General features: G+C 39.1%; 1 protein-coding gene across 8 annotated transcripts in view; it reads right to left on the reverse strand.

Moving 5' to 3' along the window:
- fam126a (family with sequence similarity 126 member A) overlaps window positions 1-25,573 on the reverse strand; it is a 51,807-nt gene that overhangs the window by 14,196 nt on the left and 12,038 nt on the right. For 5 of the 8 annotated variants that reach the window (XR_005130737.1, XM_017701504.2, XM_017701502.2 and 2 more), the window contains exons 2-4: window positions 8,205-8,286; window positions 4,036-4,137; window positions 1,318-1,497 (exon numbers count right to left, since the gene is read on the reverse strand). Coding sequence is in view for 7 of the 8 variants with exons in the window: in XM_017701504.2 (XP_017556993.1) it covers window positions 1,318-1,497; window positions 4,036-4,137; window positions 8,205-8,255 (333 nt within the window). In the remaining variant the exon portion in view is untranslated. Of the gene's footprint in view, window positions 1-1,317; window positions 1,498-4,035; window positions 4,138-8,204; window positions 8,287-8,930; window positions 9,183-10,381; window positions 10,401-10,428; window positions 10,551-25,573 lie in introns of those variants that run through there. The other 3 variants (XM_017701505.2, XM_037541192.1, XM_037541196.1) reach the window with 3 other exon arrangements.

The raw sequence follows: 25,573 nt of genomic DNA on the forward strand, positions 1-25,573 counted from the left end.
GTCAAGGAGAAAGCCGTCGAGCTTTTAAGCATACTTAAAATGATAAAACAGCTTTACTAACTAAGACATCCCAGTGAAAAGTGCAAAAAGAGCTCTTTTTCTAGGAGCTCAGAACGTTTTACACACACACACACACACACACACACACACACACACACACACACACACACACAGGAAACAAAAACAAAGCTGAAATCTGCCCTTCAATACAGTGACCTGACTTTATCAATACAGATGGTATAAATCTAATAAACAAATATGGGTGAACTTTTGTAATAAATAAGGGATGTACCAAAATTTGGCCACAGAAACATTTCAGCCAAAAAATGTCAGAAGTGGCACAAAAAATTTGGCCAAAAGAAAGAGAATCAGTGTGACTATAATTACATGTCGAATTCTAAAAAAATATCAAAATCACATGAATAACAAACCAAGAAACTGTGATTAAAAAAATTAAACATTTAGTCCCATTCACTCTTGTTCAAATGGTTTCTGCAGCAGAAGATCAACAGTGGACACTGGACTGGATTGTGCAGCATATTCTGTAGCAAACACAGAATAATATTTTTAGTAGCTTAATTTTATTTTAATGTAAACGGTTTGTGTTGTGCTATTAAAAGCCTTTTTTACCAATAATAAGTTAGTATTAACTTAATTGCTTTGAAGTTTTTATTAAATGTATGAATCATAAAAAGGCATAAAAAAAATAAAAGAAATAAAAAATAAAATAAAAAGAAAAAAGTTTCAGCTAGAAATGTTGGTGCATCATTAGTAATAAGTCATTGAGAACAAACATCATCACACAGACACCATGCTAATGGTAAACAAGCATTCATCACTATAAATTATCACAGGTCTCTTCTGTTCATACTGTGGATCTTCAGGCCTTTTAACTGTTGAAGTGCCATATGTAAATTATAAAACAAAAATAAATTTACTATGCTACACTATAGTTTTTGAAAGTGTTCTTGTGGCACCTGGATTAGCATTAAAGAGAAAAAAAAATAAATAGTTCTACAGAGTAGAAATAGGCTTAGGATTAATCTGGCACAACCATCTAAAAAGTTCACATCAGAGAGAGCAGACCGTGGGAAGTTAAAAAACACAAGATGGATGATAGATGCAGCGTTTAGAAGCTCTGTTTAGTGTTTAGAAGCATGATGCACAATAAGCACACAAATAATACCACCAGTTCTCTTTTCGCTCACCCCTTTTGCTTTTTTTTTCTTTTTTTTTTTTAAGTTTAAAAGAACTCAACCGCCTTAATAAGGAAAGCAGAATAACGAGTGAATAATGAGTGAAAAAAATCCCACTGACCAGGTTGTAGATGCCGAGCAGGAGGGCCTCGATACAGCCACTACAGTGGGGGTCCCGGCCAGCGCTGACCGACAGGTAACTCCACACCAGCTCTGGCAGGAACTGCAGCGTAAAGCGCTGGAGACGAGGTTCCCCGCTGCGGTAGAACTCAAAGAGCTGGTGACATACCGGCTCCAGGAGCTGAGAGCGTGAGAGACAGAAACAGAGAAAGGATGAGAAATTGAAAAAGAAAGCATGACTAAGGCTTTACATTCAAGTCCACATAATATAAACTTATGTAAGCCCACATAAACAACAGGGTGGTCAAATCAGTAACCTTTCTCCCCATAAAAAGCCAGGAGTCTGGTAATTTGTCTTCACTCTCTATTCAAATGGCTAGCAGCCCACACAAAAGTGCTGGGGTCACTCAATGCTACAGTTTCCTACATTCACCCACAATGCTCATTGTGTCGTGATGGGTCGCATATGGCTCATTGTGGGCCACCCTTAATACCGCGACACCAGAGAACCGTCTCGCACTCCTCAGGTCCTAAGGGCCAGACAGCTGCTAACTGTAATGTGACAAGCATTCTGCATTCAGCCACTCTTAGCAAAGTCAACCTCGCATGTCCTCATCTGTCCCACATCAGTTTACCAAAGCACTCAATCATACTGATTAATTTCACAAGGCTGGGCAATATAAGTATAATATTGGTACCATGATACACTTTGCAGTATTTTAAAATTAACAGGTTAAATCAATGATCAATAAAGACTGGTACTGTGTCGAGCACTATTTTGATCAACTGTATTACTTTAATTAGATTATATGAACGGGCTCCTGAAAAACACTTGCAGAAACACTCATCTGGAGCTGTGACTTGTTAAAGTGACAGCACACAGTTTATTAAAAAAAAGAAAAAAACATTTCTGAGAAACTGCTGTTGTATTTAAACTCAAGTATTGCAGTAATACTTCCATTATATTGTTAACTTTTGGTTGGAAACAAAAGGGTTAAGATCTTGAAATGTCCAGTGGAAAAATGACCTAATCATGATTTTCCCCCTGAGGTATCTATGTAGATAGGGCCAAGCAGCTCACCCATTAGTTAGGACTTTGTCCTAACCACATATGGTCACACTCTCAGTATAGCAAAGGCCAAAATCTAGGTAATGATTAAGAAATGATATATTGTGTAGCCCTACTCTAGAATACTATTATTAATACCTTACACAGCTGCCAACTTTTCTGCCTTTATTGAGTCCTTAAAAGGTTCCATATCTTACATTTTTTTTCTTTTACCAAAAACAGTCATGATTAAGTTTTACAAGACCATTTTTCCAGCCTATTTTTATCCCTTTCAATTAAACAAGCAGCTTGTTACTGTGCCTTTCAGATTCATATGGGTCATATGTAATTTATATAAGTAAACAAGCTCTGTTCTAATTGGCTGTCCCGTATTTTGCCTCATGCAAAAAAGCTATCCGTGCTGAAACACTCTTCAATATAAATGAGCGGGTCTAAATTTCTGTAGGCTAAATAGGCAGACGTATGTTCGTTTCTGTGATTTCACACACACACAGGTAATTCAGAACAGGCCGGTTTGCAGTGCAGTTTCCATGCATGGACTGTATGAACAGAGGAGTGAATGGTATGTCTTGAAACTTTAACCATGTTTATGTCAAACTTGTGTGTAAAAAAAAAAAAAAAAAAAAAAAAAAGAAGAAAAAAGAGAAAATTTCTACGATAAGGCCCTTTGATATAGCCATGCCTCTGTATGCGTGTAGCTCTGCAGATGGTGTGCTAGTGAGACAGTGTGTTCAAGACTCTCTCGACGGCTTTGGATCTGGGAACAGGTCACCGGATCAAGCACACATAAAAACAGGGTTTTGCCCTGAGAACCACAGCTGATGCCAGTCTGGAAAGAGCAGACTACTTCACACACACTCACACACACACACACACCTACCAAGAATCTTCTCTCTTGTTCTCTGTCCACACAAAACTAAAAATGAGTAACACAGATACTTTTCAAGGGGCTGTATTCTTCATGTTTTATGTGAACCTGTTCATGGCTGTGACATCACAACCATGACTGCATGGACTGAGGACTAAACAGGCCATTTTAAACTTTACAGTACATCAAACTAGGGTGGGCAACACGACACTGATATTGTGATAAATTATGTCCATGTGTTTTTCTGGCCAGATCATTTGTATTTTCAGTATTTTTTTTTAACTTGCGACTGGGTATTGATACATATTTTTCGATATGGCTCCAATACCACCATCTTAAATATCAGTACAAATACCTGAATGATACTTGAGAGGTGCTGAATGTGGGAACAATTACTGACCAAAAAGGACCACAGACTAATCAAGTGCTGACGCTTATAACACATATGCCTACTGGCCCACACTGGCCCTAAGAGCAACAATTTGGGTATGAAATTCAATACTAAAACAATAAACATATACCAATTTTGTATATATTGTATGAGCATGACGTTTCGATCAGAAATGAGATATTGTAGTACATATGCATAACTGTGGCACACAACGTACCGTGAAAATGCTTCAAGTATCATGAAGCTACGCATCATTCACCCCTTCATCAAACACACTTTCCCATCATATGACCCCTTCAAGTAACCTAAAAGCTAAAGGATGCGGACAGAAGTGAGAGACAGAGAGAAAGCCTGAGGCAAAAATAAGTGAAAGATGAAAGTCAAGCCTTACGTCACTGTAATTCTCCCGGATAACTTTGTAAAGTGCAGGAACCAGCGAGCCCTTTTCCTTCAGAGACGAAGCGTAGCTGGAGATGGCCGTCTCTGGAAGTGTCTGCAACACACACCACGGTTAAAGGTCACAGACAGCATAACATTTACACATCCTGCAATAACAGTCTAGCGGGGAGGGGACAGTGACAGCACTCTACATGCAGTCTTCTACATGCAAATCTGACAGAAAGCCTGTTTGCGGCTTCCACGAACAGAGCTAGTGCTGGACGGCTCTGATAAAATTCAAGATGACAACATATTCCAAATATACTGTGATATGAGAAGATACTTCCTGAGTGCTCGCATTATATGCCAAAAAAGGTTTCACGAACACGCTAAGGCCCAATCCCATTTCTTATTTCTATCCTTGCCCCTTGGAACTGAGTTACAGGGTAGTGGTTGAAATGTTCCCTCATGAAATGGGAGCCTCAAATAAAAAAAAGAACTTCAGCTACTAGCACTGCTCTGTAGGCGAGCCTGCCTGTCTGCAGTGACAGCAGATGAGGGTAAAGTTCAGCTCCTCACTGCTGGGCTTTAGTAAATTTAGGGAACCAAATGCCTTCAAAGAGAGGGAAGACAATTATTTAATCATCTATCCATAATTCTTCAGTGACATGAAGCCAGTTATTCAACAGCTTCACACTCAAATCGTCCTGTTCCACCTTAAGTGGTGCAGCAGCTGTGATATTTATTTAAGGTGGAACAGGAAATTTAGCTAGCTAGCTACAGAGATATTAGTGTACATTTTTATCAAGAATGTTTATCATATTGTACATTTCTTTGGTCGCTGGCTCAGCCATCTTCCTGGTTTTGCTTTTTTCCCCCTCATAACACTCAGAGGAGTTTGCCTTTGAAATCTCTGTTTGGAGGGACATGTAGCCCAAACACTTTGCCCCACCCCTCTATCTCAACAAAAATCAAGACACCCTAGCCTTAGGTATATACTGGCAAAACAGAGGGGTAAGGGCTAAGTGGTAGGGGCAAGGGGTGAAATGGGATTGGGCCTCAACAGCCAACAGTAAATAGTCACAAAGTTAATATTAAATTCTGTTTTAATTCATTTATTCATCAATTAATGCTTTTGAACAGCACCTCAAATGTTTGAGTCTGACTACGTCTCCCGTACTGCACTGCTCTCATCTGAACATCTACTTTTTGGGGTCACTTTATTTGTTAAATTTTTCAACTTGCACTTAAAAAGTACTTTTCACTGTTAGTCCTGTTCTCATGATCCTCAGAGCTGAGAGGTTGACTCAGATTAATAAACTTTTTAAGGTAGGGAAAGTAGTGTAGACGGTGAAAAATTGCAGCGGGGAAATGGGGGTAGAATCTGTTTAAAGTGGTAATGTGGAATTTAAGCCAGACAAATATTTGAGAGATGACATAACATTCAGGCTCTCCTGTACAGTATATTTTGGATTCCCATCCACTCAGCCACGTGAGCATTAGCAAGACTGGGCACTGATGTTGGCAGACGAGGTCTGGCTCACAATTGCCGTTCTGATTCATCCTAAAGGTGCTGGATGGGGTGGAGGTCTGGCCTCTGTTTTTCCATACCAAATAAAGCAAATTATTAGTTAATGGACTGTGTTGTGTGCACAGTGATGTTATTATGCTGAAGTGAGATAAATGGCCCTCCCCAAACTATGACCACAAATTTGAAAGCACATATTTCTTCCAAATGTTTGGAAATCAGTAGAGTGCTGCATCCATGGATGGACGTCTACTCTGCACTTGGCAGTGCTGCTGTTTAAGCTTGTGTGGCCTACAGATATTTGTCCATGTTTGCCTATGGAGATTGCACAGCTGTATGCTTGATCTGATGTATGTGTTTAATGAGTTTGGCCAAAATACTCAGTACACTACATAGCCACACTTTTAGCCATGTAGTGCAGCATTTTTTGTGATTGGACTTGTCATGATCTCATAAAATGACATTCTGTATTCTACAGGTAAGAAAGGTGAGTGAGCAATCAGAAGGTTGTGGCTTCAAATTTCAGGACTGACTGGATATTCCTGGCTGTGCCCTGCTCACAGACTGCGTAGTGTTAGACAGCAAAATGAAAAATTTCCCTTGTAGGACCAAAAAATCATAACAAAAAGGGAGCCTTACATAGTGCTGCAAATGCTTACCAGACAGAACCCAGATATCCAAAAGGCAGGTTATCTAATTCTATATAACAAACCATTTAAACCATTACTTAAAAATAACCGGAGGTGCCCAGTAAATGACACACAAACGCCAGTTTTTTATTTATTTATTTATTTTTTTTTTTTAGTTATTAATAGTGTTAAAACTAAACATCAGTATTATGGGACATCAGCACAGACACACTGGTGCCAAAACTCGTATAAAGCCATATAAAACTGTAAATGTTAAAACAGAGTCTGAAATGTGACCAAACTTTTATTCCAAAGATCTAAAGTTACATCTCAGCATTAAGCCTAGCAGCCTTGATTTAACTTAAGTCAGTGTTCAGTAGGTGTGTATAGTTCACACGGCCAATGACAGGTTTTCATCTTACTACACTTCTCTAATGTTACTACAAAACCACAAGTGCCTTAACGTACCAAAGACCTCAAGTTTCCACATCCTCCACCACTGAGCAGAATTTACCTCGTGTAGAAGATGACAAGCTCATATAAAGTTTAAATCACAACCCATTAGTTTAAGTCCGTGGCTAAAAGGTTTCCTTTCACAACAGGCATTTTTCTTACTAAACAAACAAACAAACAAAAAAAAAAGTTACAACAAACACAAACAGTACCTAAAGAAGTTAGAGTGGTATTTTTCTGTTCTGTGTCAGCTGGAAAAACTTGTACTGTATTTCCTCAAACAATAACATCTCAATGTTAATCACCAGCCACAGCATTTTCAACTACCCTGACACACACACACACACACACACACACACACACACACACACACACACACACGTTCAGTCATATGTACAGTGTGCCAACCTCTGCACATGAAATTTTAAGCTTAATGTATCAACTTTTGACAGCATTAACTACTTTTGTTACACCGGTATAAACAACGTATCGCTACTGTTAGAATGAAACCTTGCATCTCCATTTCTGTCATTTGTCAGTTTTATTACATAATGTGAAAGTGTCTTTTCAATTTTTCAATGTGCATCAATTTCATGATGAATGGACCAAATAAAATGGCCCTAAATTACTTGTGATTCCGTTGACTTATGTTAAAAGTAAAGCATGTTTTTTCCTTCTCCTGTAAAGTTACCATTTTGGAGATATGAGGTTTTCTTCAGACAACTGCGATATATAACCCAGCACTGAGCAGAGCTGAAGGGGATTTCAAGAGGATGCAATTTCAATAAGGTTCTCCGACTCCCTCCCCTTTGTCTTCTTCTCAGTCATCCTCCCACCATCCAACAGGGCTTCCACCTCAGCCTACGTGACTGTGGAGAGGGAGGCCTTCTGCCAAACACTTCAGCAAGCAAAACCACTTGAGGTGTGTGTGTGTGTGTGTGTGTGTGTGTGTGTGTGTGTGTGTGTGTGTGTGTGTGTAAAAATGGCAGAGTGAGACGAAAGGAAGGAAAGACTAATGGAAAGGGGAAGGCAGAGAAGAGATGAAAAATAAAGAAGGAAAGCAACACAAGGCGGGCGAGCAAACGAGATAGCAAGAAAGAAAGCAAGAAAGAAAGCAAGAAAGCAGAAAGAAAGACAGAAATAAAAAAGAAAAACAAAGAAAGACAGAAAGCAGAAAGAAAGAAACAAAGAAAGACAGAAATAAAAAAGAAAGAAAACAGAAAAAGAAAGCAGAAAGAAAGAAAGAAATAAAAAAGCATAAAGAAAGAAACAGAAAGAAAGAAAGACAGAAAAACAGAAAGAAAGAGAAAGAAAGAAAAACAGAAAGAAATCAGAAAAAGAAAGCAGAAAGAAAGAAATAAAACAAAGAAAGAAAAGACAGAAAGAAAGAAAGAAGTGGGGGAAGGGGGGTGAGTAAAGGACGTTTAATATATATCGTCAGTGTGGCTGATGTAGGAGACTGATTTATATGCTCGATGCAGAGCCGTCTCTACACCCATCTGTCCCGACTCGACAAACAAAGAAAGACAAGACAGAAAGCAAAAAGCAGCGATGGAAAAATGAATTACTGACCTTAAACTCAGACAGCCATTCCTCCACTACACCTTGATCCATGGCCAGCATCGTTCCTCATCTGGTACGAAGAGATATCAATCTGTGAAAAAGGAGAAAGTCTGCTCACTCACTGCCACTGATAAGAGGGAAAAAACATCAACGTGACTATGTTAAAAATCTCAGGCAGAGAGGTTTGAGCGGTGTTCAGACTACTACCACAGCAACAGGAAGAAAGGACAGGTGTTTAAAAAAATAAATAAATAAAAAAAAATTCACCCACCAAATTTCTGTTTGGCAGAAAATGGTCAAAAATGGCACTTTTAGATTAAAATAGGCCTAAAACTAAGTGACGATGTCTAAGAGTTCTCAGAATGTTTTAATCTTCTTATCTGTATATCTGATTATCTGTACATACAGTCTTACAACTAAGGCTACATTCACACAGCAGGTAAACGTGACCCAAATCTGATCTTTTTCTTCATGTGACACAGGCATGTTGTGTGTCCCTGTGTGAACAGCAAAAAAGATTGAATTATTTATACCTAAACAACAACATTGAAGAGCACTATCATTGCACTACTGCTTGCAATTCCATTTAAAACAGACACACGAGCTCTCAGACTGTGGCGTGCGGTAGGTAAAAATCAGATTAGTGCTAGCAGCGGTAGAAGCACTCACTCTCCAGTCCGCACTTCCTCTCCTGGGAGCTCTAAATTAAATCGAGTGATAATGACAGCAGTTTACCTGCCGCAGCCGAGCCCCGCAGGAGTAATGAAGCGTGGGAGTACATCACTCAGCTAACGCAGGCATACAATACTGGATTACACTGCCAACAAATAGCTACACAAGTGATCTGACCGATCTCCCCTGATGTAGGTAAACATGCTGTAAATCAAAGCTGCCGGAGGTAAAGACAATAGGCTGTTCATCTCTAAGGAGGAGATTACAGCCTGCGTCTCAGACGCTCTGACTGCCCACAATCACCAAATCACAACACCGCAGGACGCTGAAATAAAGCCAGCCCCCTCACACAAACCCCAACCTCAGGTTCGATTGCACACGCATCTCTTTGGCTCTTGTCCATTTTACTGGAGTAACGTTTTACCATCTTGACTAAAACAAAATATGTCTCAATATGTGCTGATGTCCTAGTACAGACTAAAAATATTATATAAATGAAAACAGACCTACTTTGCTCTGTGTCAAGCTTTAGCTCAGCTATAGCAGCTTTTCTTACATCTCCAGCAGAAAACTTTCCCTCAAAAGTGGAATAGCATTTTTTTTTTTTAAAGCAAGCTGAAGTCGCTTCTCATTTACCAGCTTCTTGTTCGAATTGTATAATTCCACCTTAAATAGTGCCTGGACGCCAAAATGTAACTACAGCACCATTTAAGGTGGAACGGGAAAATTTGAACTAGAAGCTGACGAACGAGAAACTCCAGCTTTGTGAGTTTAGTGTTTGACAGTTTCTTGTTGCAAATTAAACGCATCAGGAAAGCAGCTGAAGTGATTATAAATGCAAAACAGTCTGTTAAACTTGTCTTTCATAAATTTGTCTTAAATCTTCCTCTTTGCCATTTCGTTAGCTGCTAGCTAGGCAAGACTGTCTGTGTTGATATGATGATCAGCAGTCTGCGTGCCAACCTTCAGGGTTAAAAGTCAGTGAATTAGCAGATAGGTCAACGCCAGTGATTAAGACCATTTACTGTTAAAACTGTGTTAGTATGATCAGCAGAGCTTTATTTTATTGCAAAGGAGGATACTTTTATTTTTACCTAAAAGTCTAATTCTGCTGTGGAGCCGCAACAGGGCTACTTTACATCTCTAGAACAAACCATTTAACACCAAACCACTCTGAAAAATTTTGTTTACATTTCAGTGCTTGAGTTTTGAAGAAATGTCCAAAAACCTGTGAAACTCTCGTTTAATGAGAGAGATGGGGGCGATACTGAAAGTTGTGGGTGGAGCACACATGATGTTACACTGTGGATGTAGCCACACTGGGTGCATTGCATTTATACACACACACGCACAATCACGACGCACGCTCGAATACCTCAGAAGCGACTACAATTCCACTTACCTTGTAAACGCAAACAAACAATATCCAGATATGCTACCACTGTATTTGTAGCTATAAACATTCACCTCTGATGTGCAGTCATTACCCAAAAGCCTCTGTAAACTCTACTCACAGCTGAATCGTTCACATCACCACATTCATTCAGTCTCACAGCAGTACCCTCTGCCTCAGTCACTTTGTCTGTCCGTGCATCCTCCATCCATCTCTCCTCTCTCCTTCCCTGCAGCCTCACTGCTCACAGCTTCTTTCCTCTTTCTCACCTCCCTCCTCAACACTACACGGCAGCCTCAGCAGAGAACTGCTCTCAGCGGCTCGTCCCCCCCGGGTCAAAATCGTTACATAACAGTCTATTCGACTAGAAAGAGTAACTACAGAGAGCGAGCGAGAGAACAAACAAGTGAGAGAGAAAAGAGAGAGGAGAGCAAGTGAGTGATGAGAGACAAAGAAAAATGAAATGAGAGGCAGATGGCCAAGTGACAGCGACATACATACAAAGCTAAAGGGGGGAGAGGGAGGACACACAAAGAAGAAGGGAGAAAGAGAGAAATAAAGACACAAGGAAGAAAGCACAGACAGACAGACAGACAGACAGACAGACAGACAGAGAGAGAGACTGTAAACAAGTTCACTCATTCAGGACATATTGATTAATCTAGCTGGGCGTGGATTGTGGCCACGCTCCGTCACCTGGATTAGCACACTTGGCCCTGGGTTAAATGAGAAGCTGGGATTGTTTACCAAACCACAGTCTTGGGTCTTTATCCTCTCAGGCTGTCTCACGTTAGGTTTAAACAGTGTTTGTGCGGAACACCTCTTTGCTTCAACAATTAGCCAACCATGTCAATTAGCTGTGGCCAGCATTCATTATGGAAAAGTCAATGCATTGATTACTTCTATTCTGAAAACAAATGCACTCTATAATACTCTATAATGTTCATGGTAGCTCCAGCAGATTGCAGTACACGACTAGAAATGCAGTGGGTGTCACAGCTGCTGTGACCGAGATGGCAGCAGCATGATGAGTGAAAGAAAACCAAACAAAGCATAACGTTTCACTAGTACAGTGGTTCTCAAACAAGTCCTCAGGGCCCCGCTTGACCCCATGTGTCAAGCACAAGGCCCGCAGGCACAATCAGGCCTGCAACACAACCCAATCTGGCCGCAAAAGTACTGCAATTTTCTAATAATATTAGCCAGTTTCACAACATCCAGCACTTCAGTCCACAGCATGCACTGCAGCGTAATATGCGCTCTGACTCTGCTACTCCAGCAGCAGTTGATGGTACAGCGTTTACACCTCAGTTCTACAATTCCACACCAGTCTTATCACCAAATGCACTAGCTGCACTTACACCTAACATTATCTCAGTAGCTCAGAAACCAGACCAAGTATTAATAAACCTGCATCAAAGATGCCAGGTGTCTAGCTCAAGCAGAAAGAGCTCCTGGGGTCTACATTTCAAGTACTCATTTAATATTTCAAGTATTCATGTAATATTTCAAAGTCTAATACAAGTGCCTGATTTTACTGTTGATGTTTTTTGCGGGGATACAGCAAAAAAAGCGGATTGTCTGAGAGGCCCCTCGGGACCAATCTGAGAACCACTAGATTAGTCAGTTCATCATTAAATCAATAATCAGGTCAAGAAATAATTAGTTTAGTACTAATAAATCAGTAGTACTTGTTTCAGTTCAGAACCAGCAATGGAGTGTTCATAAAGGAACTGAGCATCACACAAAAATGGAGTCCAAACTGAGCACTAATTACAAAACAGAATTACAGCTTTTTATTCTCCCACAAATACTGTTATATACACAGAGGATGTGAAGCAGCATATGCACTCAGAACATACAGCGATAGAGAAAGGAGTATGGGAGGGAAGGAGGTTTGTTTACGCATGCGTCTTATTCTCAAAACAAGATAAGGGATTTACTATTCATAACTCCTGCTTCTAGTAATGGATTATCTGCTTCTAGTACACACATCAGACTCTGACGAGTGTTTGTCTTCCTAATGCAATAGGAACAAGGAGAAATTATTAAATACGGATATTCTATATCTGTAGCAGGGGTGCAGCAATTCACAAAATGTATCAGAAGACTGGTTTATACAATACAGTTTGCATTCACTTCATTTTACAATAATGTATGACTGTAAATGAGGCACACACACACACACACACACACACACACACACACACACACACACACACACACACACACACACACACACACACACACACACACACACACACACACACTGAGTGCATCGGAGCATTCAACATTATAAAAGCACAATATTTCAATCAAAAGCTGTTCTTTATCACATCTCAGGCTAACGGTCTAGCCACAAGCTAACACGCTGGTCAGATAGAACAGGATAAAATACAGTGCAATACTGTTCAATACAATATGATATGTACAACATGGATCTTACAGCTCCAATCTGTAGCAGAACTTTTTTGTAGTCTGAATTCAACAGCAGCCCAAGAATTTTCAGTACAATACCAACCTGAACCACACAAAGAAAGAAAGAAAGAGAGAAAGAAAGAGAGAAAGAAAGAAAGAGAAAGAAAGAAAGAGAAAGAAAGAAAGAAAGAAAGAAAAAGAAAGAAAGAGAAAGAAAGAAAAAGAAAGAAAGAGAAAGAAAGAGAGAGAAAGAAAGAAAGAGAGAGAAAGAAAGAAAGAGAAAGAAAGAGAAAGAAAGAAAGAGAAAGAAAGAGAAAGAAAGAAAGAGAAAGAAAGAAAGAGAAAGAAAGAAAGAGAAAGAAAGAGAAAGAAAGAAAGAGAAAGAAAGAGAAAGAAAGAAAGAGAAAGAAAGAAAGAGAAAGAAAGAGAAAGAAAGAAAGAGAAAGAAAGAAAGAAAGAAAGAAAGAAAAAGAAAGAAAGAAAGAAAAAGAAAAAGAAAGAAAAAGAAAAAGAAAAAGAAAGAAAAAGAAAAAGAGAAAGAAAGAAAGAAAGAAAAAGAGAAAGAAAGAAAGAAAGAAAAAGAAAGAAAGAAAGAAAAAGAAAAAGAAAGAAAGAAAGAAAAAGAAAAAGAGAAAGAAAGAAAAAGAAAAAGAGAAAGAAAGAAAGAAAAAGAGAAAGAAAGAAAGAAAAAGAAAAAGAAAAAGAGAGAAAGAAAGAAAAGCCAAGATCAGGGTGGGCAATTGTCATTACTGTGATAAATACACTGACCAACCACACGAATCATAAAAAAATCTGTTTAAAACAAACTTTTGTTTACCTAAGCATAAAGTGGCACTACCGTTTTTGACTGCATTCAGCCCAATTCTTACTTCATCATAAACCACAGAAAAGCTAAAAACTGTCACACACATCGCACTAAAATATCACAACTGTTTTGTTTTTTTTGCCACATCACTCACCTCTACTTTGTTTCCCATAAAAGAACTGGCCTGAACACACACCAAAACCAGATATTTTTAACATTTTAACGGGTCGGGCCCCGTTGGGCTCAGGATGGGTATCATTCCTCCACTGCACAGTAGGCATGCTGACCCTGGACCTGATTTTAGGATCATCGCCAGATCAACAATCCAATGCACAGCTCTTTAAGCCTTTCAGGCCGGTGGAGAGATTTGTGTGGCACTGATTTCTATTTCCAGAAGACACCCACCATTAATCCCCCCCATCATCTCTCTGAACAGTGAGATTAATTTAAAATGGGATGGGATGCTGTGTGTGTGTGTGCGCACACAGTTGCCTGGTCATGCGTGTAAGAGTATTGTGTATATACAGATGTGTGCGGCAGGAAAGAGAGCTGCTTTGCCCAAAGACAGAGAAAGACCTACCAGTCTGTCAGGTTGTGTGAAAATCACTCCCACGACCGGAAGCACGGAAGCACACACACACACACACACACACACACACACACACACACACACACACACACACACACACACACACACTCATCATAAATCAAACAAAGAGTGGCTTGACTGGGCATGCTCAGAGCCCCCAACCTGTTCCTCTGTCTCTGAAGAAAGTGGGCATTAGCTGGCAAAAAAAACTGCACTTATTATTAGAACTGCATCGAGTCCATTGCGGGGTGTAGTATTAATGCTAGCACTTGCCAAACGTTTGAAATATTAGCAGAGACAGTTTCTTGCTGACCTTGCGAAACAGCAATCGAGAAGCGAAAACGAAATTAGCATCTGCTAATATCAGGCTGAGGGACTGCAACAAGCTGCATTCACAATGCTGCACGATGTATTTTTGGTCTTAACTTGTTGAGACTCCAAAAGCTTTCATTCCAAGTAGCTCACCATTACTTAGGACTACTTAAGCCACATCAGCAGGGCTGCATTAATAATTTCCATGCACACAAATGGTTTAATATTAGTCCAAGACTGCTAATCTAATTACATAACTAATCTACTGTCACAGACCAACTAAGGTCTTGTTGGACCCATGTGCTACACTTTTTTCCTACCATTTATTGTCTTCTCTGAGGTCCACGCTTTATACACCAAAAGCAGTCATAATTCATTAATGGTCATACATGACCATTGTCCAACCTCGTTTAATCTCTTAACTGTTTTTGTTACTGCACCTCTTTAATACTGATATATAAATAGGACGGAGCTGATTGGGAGCCTCATTTACAAAGCAGTCAAGGCTGAACCACCCAAAACTGCTGTGGGCTGAACAGGCAGCTGTAACGAATTCTTAACAGGCTGTTTTTGCACTTTAGTTTTCTTATATGGACCCTGTAGTGAAGGGCACACTGAGACGTTAACAATACTTTCATAAACCGTTCACACATTACAAACAAACAAACAAACAAACAAACAAACAAACAAAAACAAACAATAAATAAATAAATAAAATCTTCCAAGGGTCTCACTTGCCATCTGTCATCAAATCCGCTGCATCTGGGTACATCCCATCAGAATAAACAGGCTTTTTTGTTACTGTGCCTTTAAAACCGATATATATGTAAAGAACCTCTGTCTGGATTGGCTTTAAGCCTCATTCACACAGCAGTCCAGCTAAAATAGACTTTTCAACTTCAGACTGAATCAGTGGGGCAAAACTGCTGTAGATTTTACAGGCGAATACAAATGTAAATGTGTTTTTGTGAAATTATAAAAACAATGTATTCAACATGGGCTGTTTATGCAGCTTAGTTTCCATATATGGGTCATATGGATTGGGGCTTGAATAGTATATTCTGAAACTCTGACAATGTTTATGCATATTCATAACATCAGGACAGTTCATTTTTCAATGTTACAGGCCTTGTAAGTGGTAATTTGGGCTGATATTGATCAGTTCCACAGCATTTCGTGGTGCTAACTAGAGCACTACACATATGACAAAGGTGTCAGGACACCAAAACCAACATGAGAAGAAAAACGGGATGCACTTTCATAGAGAGAAAGAGCAAGCCTCATATTAAACATTTTGCCAGAAAAAGATATCATTAGATGTGTACATGGAACGGAATAAAAGGGGAACCGATACTTTTAAGCAGTGGAAACCTCATGTGACAATAAATTTAGGTCACAAAGTTAGTGTTTCACAGGGTAAAGTAAAACTATGCTGGCGTGCAAGTAAACAGGAGGAGTAGATATACCTCTTTTACAAAACTCTTAAGACCACCACACAATGTACAACACTCAGCATTTTGCCTAGTCTTTTTCACCTCTTATATGTTCTCAAAAGCAGTGAGTTCATGAAGAGAACAGATACCAAACCTGATCAATTTTTCTCAAAATTAAGTTCATAGAACTTGTAACATTAAAGTAACCTGTCATTTTTTTACAGGGTATCTACTGTGCAACATAGTGGAGCACTTTATGTAAACCAGCCTAAGAATCAAGACAGAAGAAAGACATTCATAAAGACATCCATGCAACTAGCTGCATGTTGTGTGTAGCCAGCAACTTCATTTCCATGTAATCTAACACAAAAAAAAAAAAAAAAAAAAAAAAAACAACAAAAAGGTCCTATGCAACATTGTTACTCCACAAGTTTGACAAAATAAATCAAACGATATAAACCATTTTATTTGGCTTTCATGTTATAAACTCATCTGCGATATGTAATCTACATACATGTGAATACTGAGCAGCCCTTCTATCATCTTTTCCCAATTTAAATGGCTGTATCAGAAAGCATGACGAGAGATATCACTGCAGCACTATTTGTTAAAATGCTTGATTAAGAAAAACAAACTAAACAGGGCTAAACTATTGTGGGTGAAACACCGGCTACTGGCAAAGAGAGAGAGAAGAGTTTATACAGCGGTTACAATTAGCTGGCTAGTTAAACTAGCCTGAATGCTAGCCTTGAGATTCAGGCTCATTTGTTTGTCATTCTTTGGTGAACTGGCACAAAAACACACACACACACACACACACACACACACACACACACACACACACACACACAGAAACATCGAACTAACACTAACGAATCCTTTGAAATGGTGTCGTTTGACGCAATTGTGATGAGTCATCAGCGTTTTAAGTGGTTATTTCTTGAAATTTGTTCCATTAAGCTGAGATATTGCAACTGTTTCAGCTTGGTTTCCAATGAGCCACGGGTCAACTTACATTATGCAACTCAAGAGCAATTTAGTTTCGTGTAGGTTTCGAGTAACAAATATTGTGTGAAAGCTTCAACGCGTAAAGCCAGAATAACTAAGAACCTAGGCAGGCGACCATGTGCATGTGACTGTAGTTTCACAATCAGCTTTAGATTCAAACTTCTCTTGAATGCCAGGGTTTCAAGCAAGGACCTAAGAGAGATGAAACTGAAAGAACATAACCGAGCTCCTCATACCCTCCATACTACACTGCATAAACCAGCATGCTGGACGCAAACTCGGCACTCCCAACTGTCTTTACATAACCACATCCTTCCCGAAATAGCCCACCATGTCATACTAAACCAGAGAAGAAAAATGGGGCCTGAATGTCCATCACATCAAGATGAAAAGGAGTATTTTTAGATTGCTTTACAGAAGGAATTTGATGATTCAAAAGGATCAGATCGGAGTCCTTCCTCACATAAAAGGCCATCGTGACACTAGAATTCATTCCCTGCTGAAAGTGAACATTCAGTCATTAAAGAGGTTGAAATGTGACTCCGATGGCAGAACAAATACTTAAAGAGGCCTAATTACACCAAGCCTCTCTGGGCAAACGAGAGAAGAGGCCTGAGCTCAGAGGAGAGTTGACTCATTAGAGCAGTCTAGAGTTAATGACCACTGACTGATCTCACTTTCTACAGAGATGCTCTGGAGATCAGTGATAGATGAGCTGGATTACATGAGAAGTGCTGTTAGTACTTTAGGCTGGTCAGGAACATGAGCCTGGGAGCCTGAATACCAAGCTTTGCACCAAAGGTACACAATCTGTGTACTTTCACACTTGAAGATGGTGAGGAGATAACCAGGCCCATGAATTCTGCTTTCCATCTATAATTCAGCTTATTATTTCAATTTGCTATATGTTGCCACGTGAATGGTATGGCGAAAAATCTAATTCACTGGGATGTACTAATTTTGACCACTGAAAACGTTTGACCGAAAACAGAAATATAAATGATTAAAAAGGGCACAGTGTCAAAACATAAGGCCGCTTTTACACTTCATGCAACTAATTGCATATCATGGGTTGTCTGCTACACAATTTCTGTGCAACCTGACAGTCACATGAAGCAATACAAAGGTATATGATCTAACTCATGCAGCTGCATTTACACATTTACCAAATTAACAGCTTGTATTTGACACAATGCATCACTCACTATATAGTGATCCACAATGACCTCCATCGACATGTTTAAAGCATTTTTCCAGCTGTCATTGCTGCTCTTCTTATTCTATATCTACATGTCACCTATCTATCATTTTTACTACATATTTGAGTTTGTTTTGTGTATGCAAAACCTTTGAAAACTTAATGTTCGAGCAGCCATTACAATTATAGTCTACTTAACTCCCTAATCCTGGCCTCAAAGCACAGCAAGGCCTATTTTTCACTTATCTTTTATTTTCTGTTGATCTAGTGAAAACAATGGGTTTTAAAGCATGCTTTAAAACATTTTGACTGGCTGTTTCAATTAACTTGTTTCACAAAGTTGTATCTGTTGCAGCTGAGTATGATCCAAGTTGCAGGAGGCTTCAAATTACGAAGTTTAAGGGCAGTTCACTTTCATGTAGATTTCAAGCAACAAAAGTTGCATGGAAGTTTCACCATGTAAAGCAGCCCTAAGTGTTTACAAATTATATTAATAGTAATGAAATTAAGAACAATTAGGTCACAATCAATTTAGAATTTCTGTTTATTAAAAGGATCAAAACCGCAATACATCGAACACCAGACAAACAGAGTCCTCCTTTTAGGTATGTTTAAACTGAAAGTGGTGCTTTTGTGTCTTGTCTGATCTACAGAATCATCAATTTACCATGCTGTGCGAGTGATTGGGTGCTGCTTCAAGTTAGCCAGCTGCTAAAAACATCTAGCCTGGAATGATGGCACTCCCCCACTTTCCAAAGCCTCACAGCTTCTTCGGTTTAGTTTAAATCAGGGCTATAACGTGCATGAACCAATGCTTCTTTCACAGCGCTTTAGTTGAGAGGAGCAGATGTGATTTAACGCTGCTAAACTCATTAGAATGTACAGAAAGAGGCGAGTTCACTGTAGGACAGTACAGTTACGCCACTTATCTAGTCATTCACACTTGGTCACAGGAGAACAGATCGCCCATCGCTCCACTCAAACAGGGAATGAACTCCATGTTTCGGCCGTTGCTAAAGTACATTTGGGGACCCTTTTTTATTCGTCGGCCCCTTCCTCTCTAATCATGTCGAAAATCTCAGAAGTGAGCCCTCTCCTGGCGACACCAGAGTAGTGTCACTTTCCTTGCAGTAGAAAACGCCACCAGGGCTTTTGCTAGAACGTAGAAGTGTGAGAATGGTGTATTACATTGAACATTTATCAAACTTTTCTTATCGCTCTATGGAGGAAAAAAGTTACATCGCCATAATTATTGTCATTTTATTACCCAGCCCTACCATCATGCTGCAATAATTTTAGCATTTTAAAACTCTCAACCCACATTCAAACCTTTAAGGCTGTGCAGACTGTTCTTTGCAGTTTAGGACACTGTGGCTTACTGTGAGCTATAAAAATTTACTAAATTTCACAGTGTAGCGGCTACTTTAGACAGCAGGTGTTTTGCCAAATATAGACTCCGTTTCACATGCACGCATTTCATAAAGAGTATATGCACAATTTGTTTGTCTTCATAAGTAACTTAATTTTCTACTGCATGTTCTAACTTAAGGTATGTGTTTCTAAACAGAAACTGGGAATGTAAAGTCCATATGCCAGCATGACATGCATAAACATGAAGGGGAGCAAAAAGTTTGCACTAAACCTGCTGTCTAAAATGTTTGCCTATTTTGTTAATTTGTATAGTTTATATTACATCATACTGCAGCTTAAACCACACTGACAAGTCTGGGAGACCTTAATAAAAGACCAGGTTTAGAGAGGTTTTGGTCATGCATTTACAGAAAGAATTTGGATGACTATCACAACATTACTGGTGTTAGCAACATTAGCTTTATGGGTTCAGTGCTAAACTATAGAAGCAAAAAATTTACACACCAAATGTTTTGGCTAAAATCAACCACATCTGGAATTAAAAAAAATTTTTTTTTAAGTGAGCAGTAACTCTAAATGCCTTGACTGACTGAGGAAGCGCATATAAGTGTCAGTGTCTTCAAACAGAAACTGCAATGCTTGAATTTGCAGGAAAAGAATAGCAAGACACTGCCTTGTTTCCAGGCGACAAAATATCGTCTGAGCAAACAAAGCCATGGCTAATGGAATCAGCTCTCTCATTTGGGGAAGAAGAGCGTGTTTCCAATACAAGGCAGTCATTTTCATCTAGCAAATCAAATAAACATGGAGATGTGATAAAGCAGGACTTTCGAGTCTGGTTTCCAAGCTCTCTGGCCTTCTTCAAATCATCAAAACAGTGCCAAATCCGGATGTCACTGCTGAATTCATAACAGCTGCAAGTAATTGAGAGTAAGCAAGATAATATTTGGTCATATCTTTCATGGAGGCTGATCAGATTAGCAAAAGCTCAGGTATTACAAGAACGCCAGAAGCTTGAATGCGGTATCTGGACAAATGAGGCAAGTAAGAGTTAAAGGAAAAAGCTTCTCATCCCTACCTGGCAAGTCTATAGGCCCTGCTGTGCACCTCAGCAGACTCTGACGATGACAGGCCGGGTAATGAGGATGGATGAGATGGTAATGAACAGACAACAGACAAACAGAGACCTTATTAAGCCACACTGTTTGACCTTCTCACAGCCTATCACAGCACAGATGCCACCCAAGGAACACCAAGTGATCTGGAGAGCTTCATATAGCCCTACAAGTAGGGCTGGGCATCAAAATACTACATTGATTTCTGACGGGTCAGTACTGAAATAATGATAAGATCCTGGACAAATGGTGCTGCTATCAGTATTTATGTAATGTTAGTTCATCATAGCAGGCATTTTTCCCCAAACGATCGGTACTAGATAGAATCAGCAGGAGATGCGCTCTGCTCTGTGTGAGTAACTTAACCATTTCTAATGCTGAGCATCATTTATTTTGTGCTGTGGTCATAGCTGAAAAGGTGTACAGATCAGGCATAACATTATGACCACCTTGTTTATACGCTCATTGTCCATTTTATTAGCTGATCCACATACACGAACACACCACCATCACCACCACCACCACCACATCAGTGTTACTGCAGTGCCAAGAGTCATCAACCACCCAAATAGTACCTGCTCTGTGAGGGTCCATGGGGTCCTGACCACTGAAGAACAGGGTAAAAGGGGTCTAACAAAGTAAGAGAGAAACAGATGGACTAAAGTCTGTAACTGTAGAACTACAAAGTGCACCTATACAGTAAGTGGAGCTGATAAAATGGACAATGAGTGTAGAAATAAGGAGATGATCATAATGTTATGCCCGATTGGTGTATGAAAAGCATGCTCACTTTACTAATTTTAATGATAATGCAGCTAAATACATGTTAAATGACAGTTGTGTGTAAAAAGAGCAACACCAACAATCACATGATGCACAAATACAGCATGCTTTGGGCAAAGCAACTGCTACACCTACATCTTCCTGTTTCACTGTAAATGGTGCACGCAGTGTCTCAGGAGTTAAAATAATGTGCCGCACCATTTCAGGTGGAACAGGAAAATTCGAACAGGAAGCTGGCGGACAGGAAGCTGACTTCAGCCTCATGTTAAAATAACAGTTGGGATAGCTCTGTACTGAATTAAAATTTGGTAGCTACTATAGCATAAATCACTAACAAGTTTAAAATTAAGAATGAGTTAGCACAAGTTTGAACTTAGTGTGAGCCTCCATGCAACCAGGGTTACTAATTTAGTATTGCTTATGGGTGTTAATATTGTAAACTATACGGAGATGACCACAGCCTTTTCACAGATTTTCATTTTGAATCTGTTCAGATCTTTCACATCTCGTCTTTGTCTTGCGCCAAACTATGGAGAGTCGTACCAATAAGAGAATCGATAAGCATCTGTATCAATAAGCAGTATTCGTATCAATATTGGTATTGATAATATGCTAACAATATGCATCCTTACATTCAGCATATTATGTTTGTAAAGATGCCTCAATATGAAAGGACAGCACTGGTTTCAAGTAAGTTGTAGAGACAAAAGAGTCTAATTAGAAAGAAAAAGAAAAAAAGAAAAAATTAAAAACACCCCACAACATTCACATTGCATGGCTTCTTGAAAAGCAGTATAACTTGAGATGTTACCATACTAAACAGAAATTCAACAGAATTTTCCAAAATTTCAGCATAATTCAAATGGTAAGATGTATACAAAGTCATTCAGAATGTTTCAAGTGAAATGGTGCACTGTAGGATTCTGTCTACATATAACTTATCGATAATGAAGAGACAAAACAAACGTGTAGCTGTTTATTTGGAGGAATAATAGCTTGTGGCTATAATTTTAGCTTGTGATTAGCTTGTGGTTGTTATTAGGAAATGGCAACTGAAACTGGTGAGCGGCATCATCTAGTCAAACAGCACGTGCCATGGTGACGATATTCTTACCTGTTTCGAACTTCCATTTTATTGCACTTTAGCTTACAACATGAGCTCTCTAGCAAACAAACGCATGTTTTATGTTATTTTGGTTACATGTGTATGTTTCAGCTATGTTTATTGCCAGTTGCTTAGCAACAGACAAAAAGTTTTGTTGACCTTGACTGTGTAGTTTAGGAGATCCCAGCTTAAAATAAAACCCTACCTTGACCTTGTTATATCTTAACTCTAGGATCAAACACAGGGCTTTTCTGCTATGTGGCTCCAGGTTTTACACAGTCAGCTGCAGTGAGCCACGCTATAAGGAAAGAATTATTCCAGCATCAGTTTTCCCCCAGTTTTCTTCAGACAGCTAGGTCCCATCACCACCACTGTGAACAACTCTGACCTGGTAAAGAATTGGTGAAACCACTCTGAATGACTGTTTATATCCTAAAGACTGAATTTTGGAAAAATCTGTGGTATTCCCCTTTAAGCCCTATCCAAAGCCAAGGTAGCTTGGATTGTAGCCAGCACAAGGAACTTGCTTTCAAAATGGCACATCTACTGGCAGCTCTATTTCTGGCTGCCATCCCATTCCACTGAGCTCATTTGTGTGTCTTTCCATTTCGTTGGAAAACCCATTTTTGTGGATCAAGCATGGAAACCACAAAGTACTGAGGCGTTTACAAGAAGAAGAACCTCATCAGATCAGACCAGACCAAACCAGGCCAGGCCAGGCCACTGCACTTCAGAGGATGTTTCATCCTGGAAATGGAAGTCAATCCAACCTAATGCAATAAGAATAACGAGTTTCATCAAACGCAGCATTTTGAGTGCAGGCACTCAGACAAACAGTGGTATGTTTACTTGTACATTTGATTTCCTAACTTGCTGACAACAGCAATGCGTCAAAGAAAACCCAGAGTATTTTTGAATAAGAGAAAAATAGGGGCTGCAAAAGTACAAATAAATAAAGAAGCCTATATGGATCACTTTCTGAATCAGCTCTAACTGCAGTCCCACAGTAAAAAAAAAATTAAATTAAATAAAAGATGATTACGTATTCAGTGTATTCTATTTACAAGGACAGATTGTTATAATTTGTTTAAACATTAGGGCATTAAATGAGCTAATAATAAGCTAAATATATTAAAAAAAAAAAAAAAAAAAAAAAAAAAAAAAAAAAAAAAAAAAAAAAAAACACACCACACACACCACAACCACACACACACACACACACACACACAACACAACTGCATCCCTCACCCTCACAGCCATTTGAAGAGACAGATCCCATTGTCCGTTTAGATGAAAAGATTTTCGCCAATCCGATTGAATACATTCTTTTATACCGTCTTTTAAACATCAAAGCATTACACTTCGACTCCTCTGCAGACTAGTTTCTGCTCCCGCCATGTTGAAAGTTATAAACTTTCACTATTGATGCGCTGTGCATGCAGAATGTACTTAAACTGTCCGATAGGGAATGTAATCAGATACAAGAATTTGCATGGTTATTAATCTTCTATTTAACAGATTATTTACAGACTGAAGTGTATACATGGATGTATTCTTTCCCAAATGAGCTATTAGTCAGATTATTAACAGATTATTAGGCTTCATGTAAACATGATATCATTTTGAGGTAAATGGGTCTCAAAGTCTGAAAATTAGGCAGTGCGTTCACATGCACTTTATAATCCGATCATAATCAGATTTCTGCAGTTATTCGGTTATTGAAATGGTCATGTAAACAGCATATTCCGATTCCTTAGATTGGAGTAAGGTCTAGAAATCCAATTAAGAAATCTGATAGAGAGATGAATTTGAGCTCTAATCAGATTTTCAGTGCTTGTAAACCCTTATTCTGATTTCAGTCAGAGTCCTCAGTCTGTGCATGTGCGAGCAGCGATGCCACGAGACGCAGTAAGACACTTTTGGAGCGGTGCTGAAACCAAACAAATGCTTGATTTAAATATTCTTCACCCTTAAGATCAGAGGTCACTAATGGGCAGACCGCGGTCCGAGTCCTGACCCAGACACTGTCCTATGCAGACCTGAACCTATAACTGATAAACTATAGAGAATTATTACATTTCGACGTCTAGTCCTATTTTAATCGGCGTAGCTTTTCTAGCCTTTAGGGTAGCTTTAGTGGCCCAGGAGACTCACAGACGAATTGCACGTGTTGTAAATATCACACGTGATGCTACTCAGCCAATCAGATCTGTTCATTACGATGAGCACTGAGACTGAGTGAATGATGGACACCATGGAAAGATGAGGTGAAAAACAGCACTCAGAGGGAAAAAAGTGAGAGGGAGGCTATTTCACGTGGCACTCTCAAAAGAAAACTGACAAGAAATTAAACAAATGTTGAAATGTTACTGAATCAAAATTTGATTTGACATTCAGTTATTGACCAAGATGTTGATATAACTACTACTTCAGTAAACAGTATATGTATAGTATATTGCTTGAGGATATTTTCTCTAACTGGACCTTACTGAATTTTAAATAAAGACCCCTCTTCTAGATGATGCATGTTCATATATTCAGATAAAGTGGCACAATGCTTACTTAATATCTTTTTTTTTTAATTATTTTTGTTTTAACGAAAAATACTACGGTTTTTAATTATTCAAAGTTGTGCTTACTGATCATGTACTGCTAGCGTTTTTGAGTTATGCTCAAAATTGGCTAAAATGATCAAAAACAAGCATAAAAAAGGCAAATCACTCAAAGCAAAAGGATTTTAGTCTAAATGCCAAGTCAGACAAAAGCCCAAACATGCATGTTCCTAACTTGCTTTCCCCATCTACTCTTGGTAAGAAGGCCCCCTGTACTTGCAATCTTAAGCACATGTCGTATCTGCACTTACTTCACCTCGACTTAATCTGAAAAACAACTGTTACCACTGCAATTTCTCAATAAGCTAATCTCTGCCAAAAGCAAAGCTACTTTTCTTGCTTGCCTCTTGCTCTCTCTCCCTCCCTCTCTCCACATTAGCCCACACTAGAAGCCCGCTTGAGTGACAAAGTAGCATATTAAGCAGGTTGCTGGAAATGATCATGAGGGAGCGGTTTAAAATCACAAAAAAAAAAAATAAAAAATAAATTATTATAATAATAATTGAAAAAAATTAAAAAAAAAAAAAAAAAAACTCTCCAGCCAGACCTTCCTCCTGGGGAAGA

This window comes from Pygocentrus nattereri, chromosome 1, assembly GCF_015220715.1.
Source record: "Pygocentrus nattereri isolate fPygNat1 chromosome 1, fPygNat1.pri, whole genome shotgun sequence".
Lineage (NCBI taxonomy): Eukaryota > Metazoa > Chordata > Actinopteri > Characiformes > Serrasalmidae > Pygocentrus > Pygocentrus nattereri.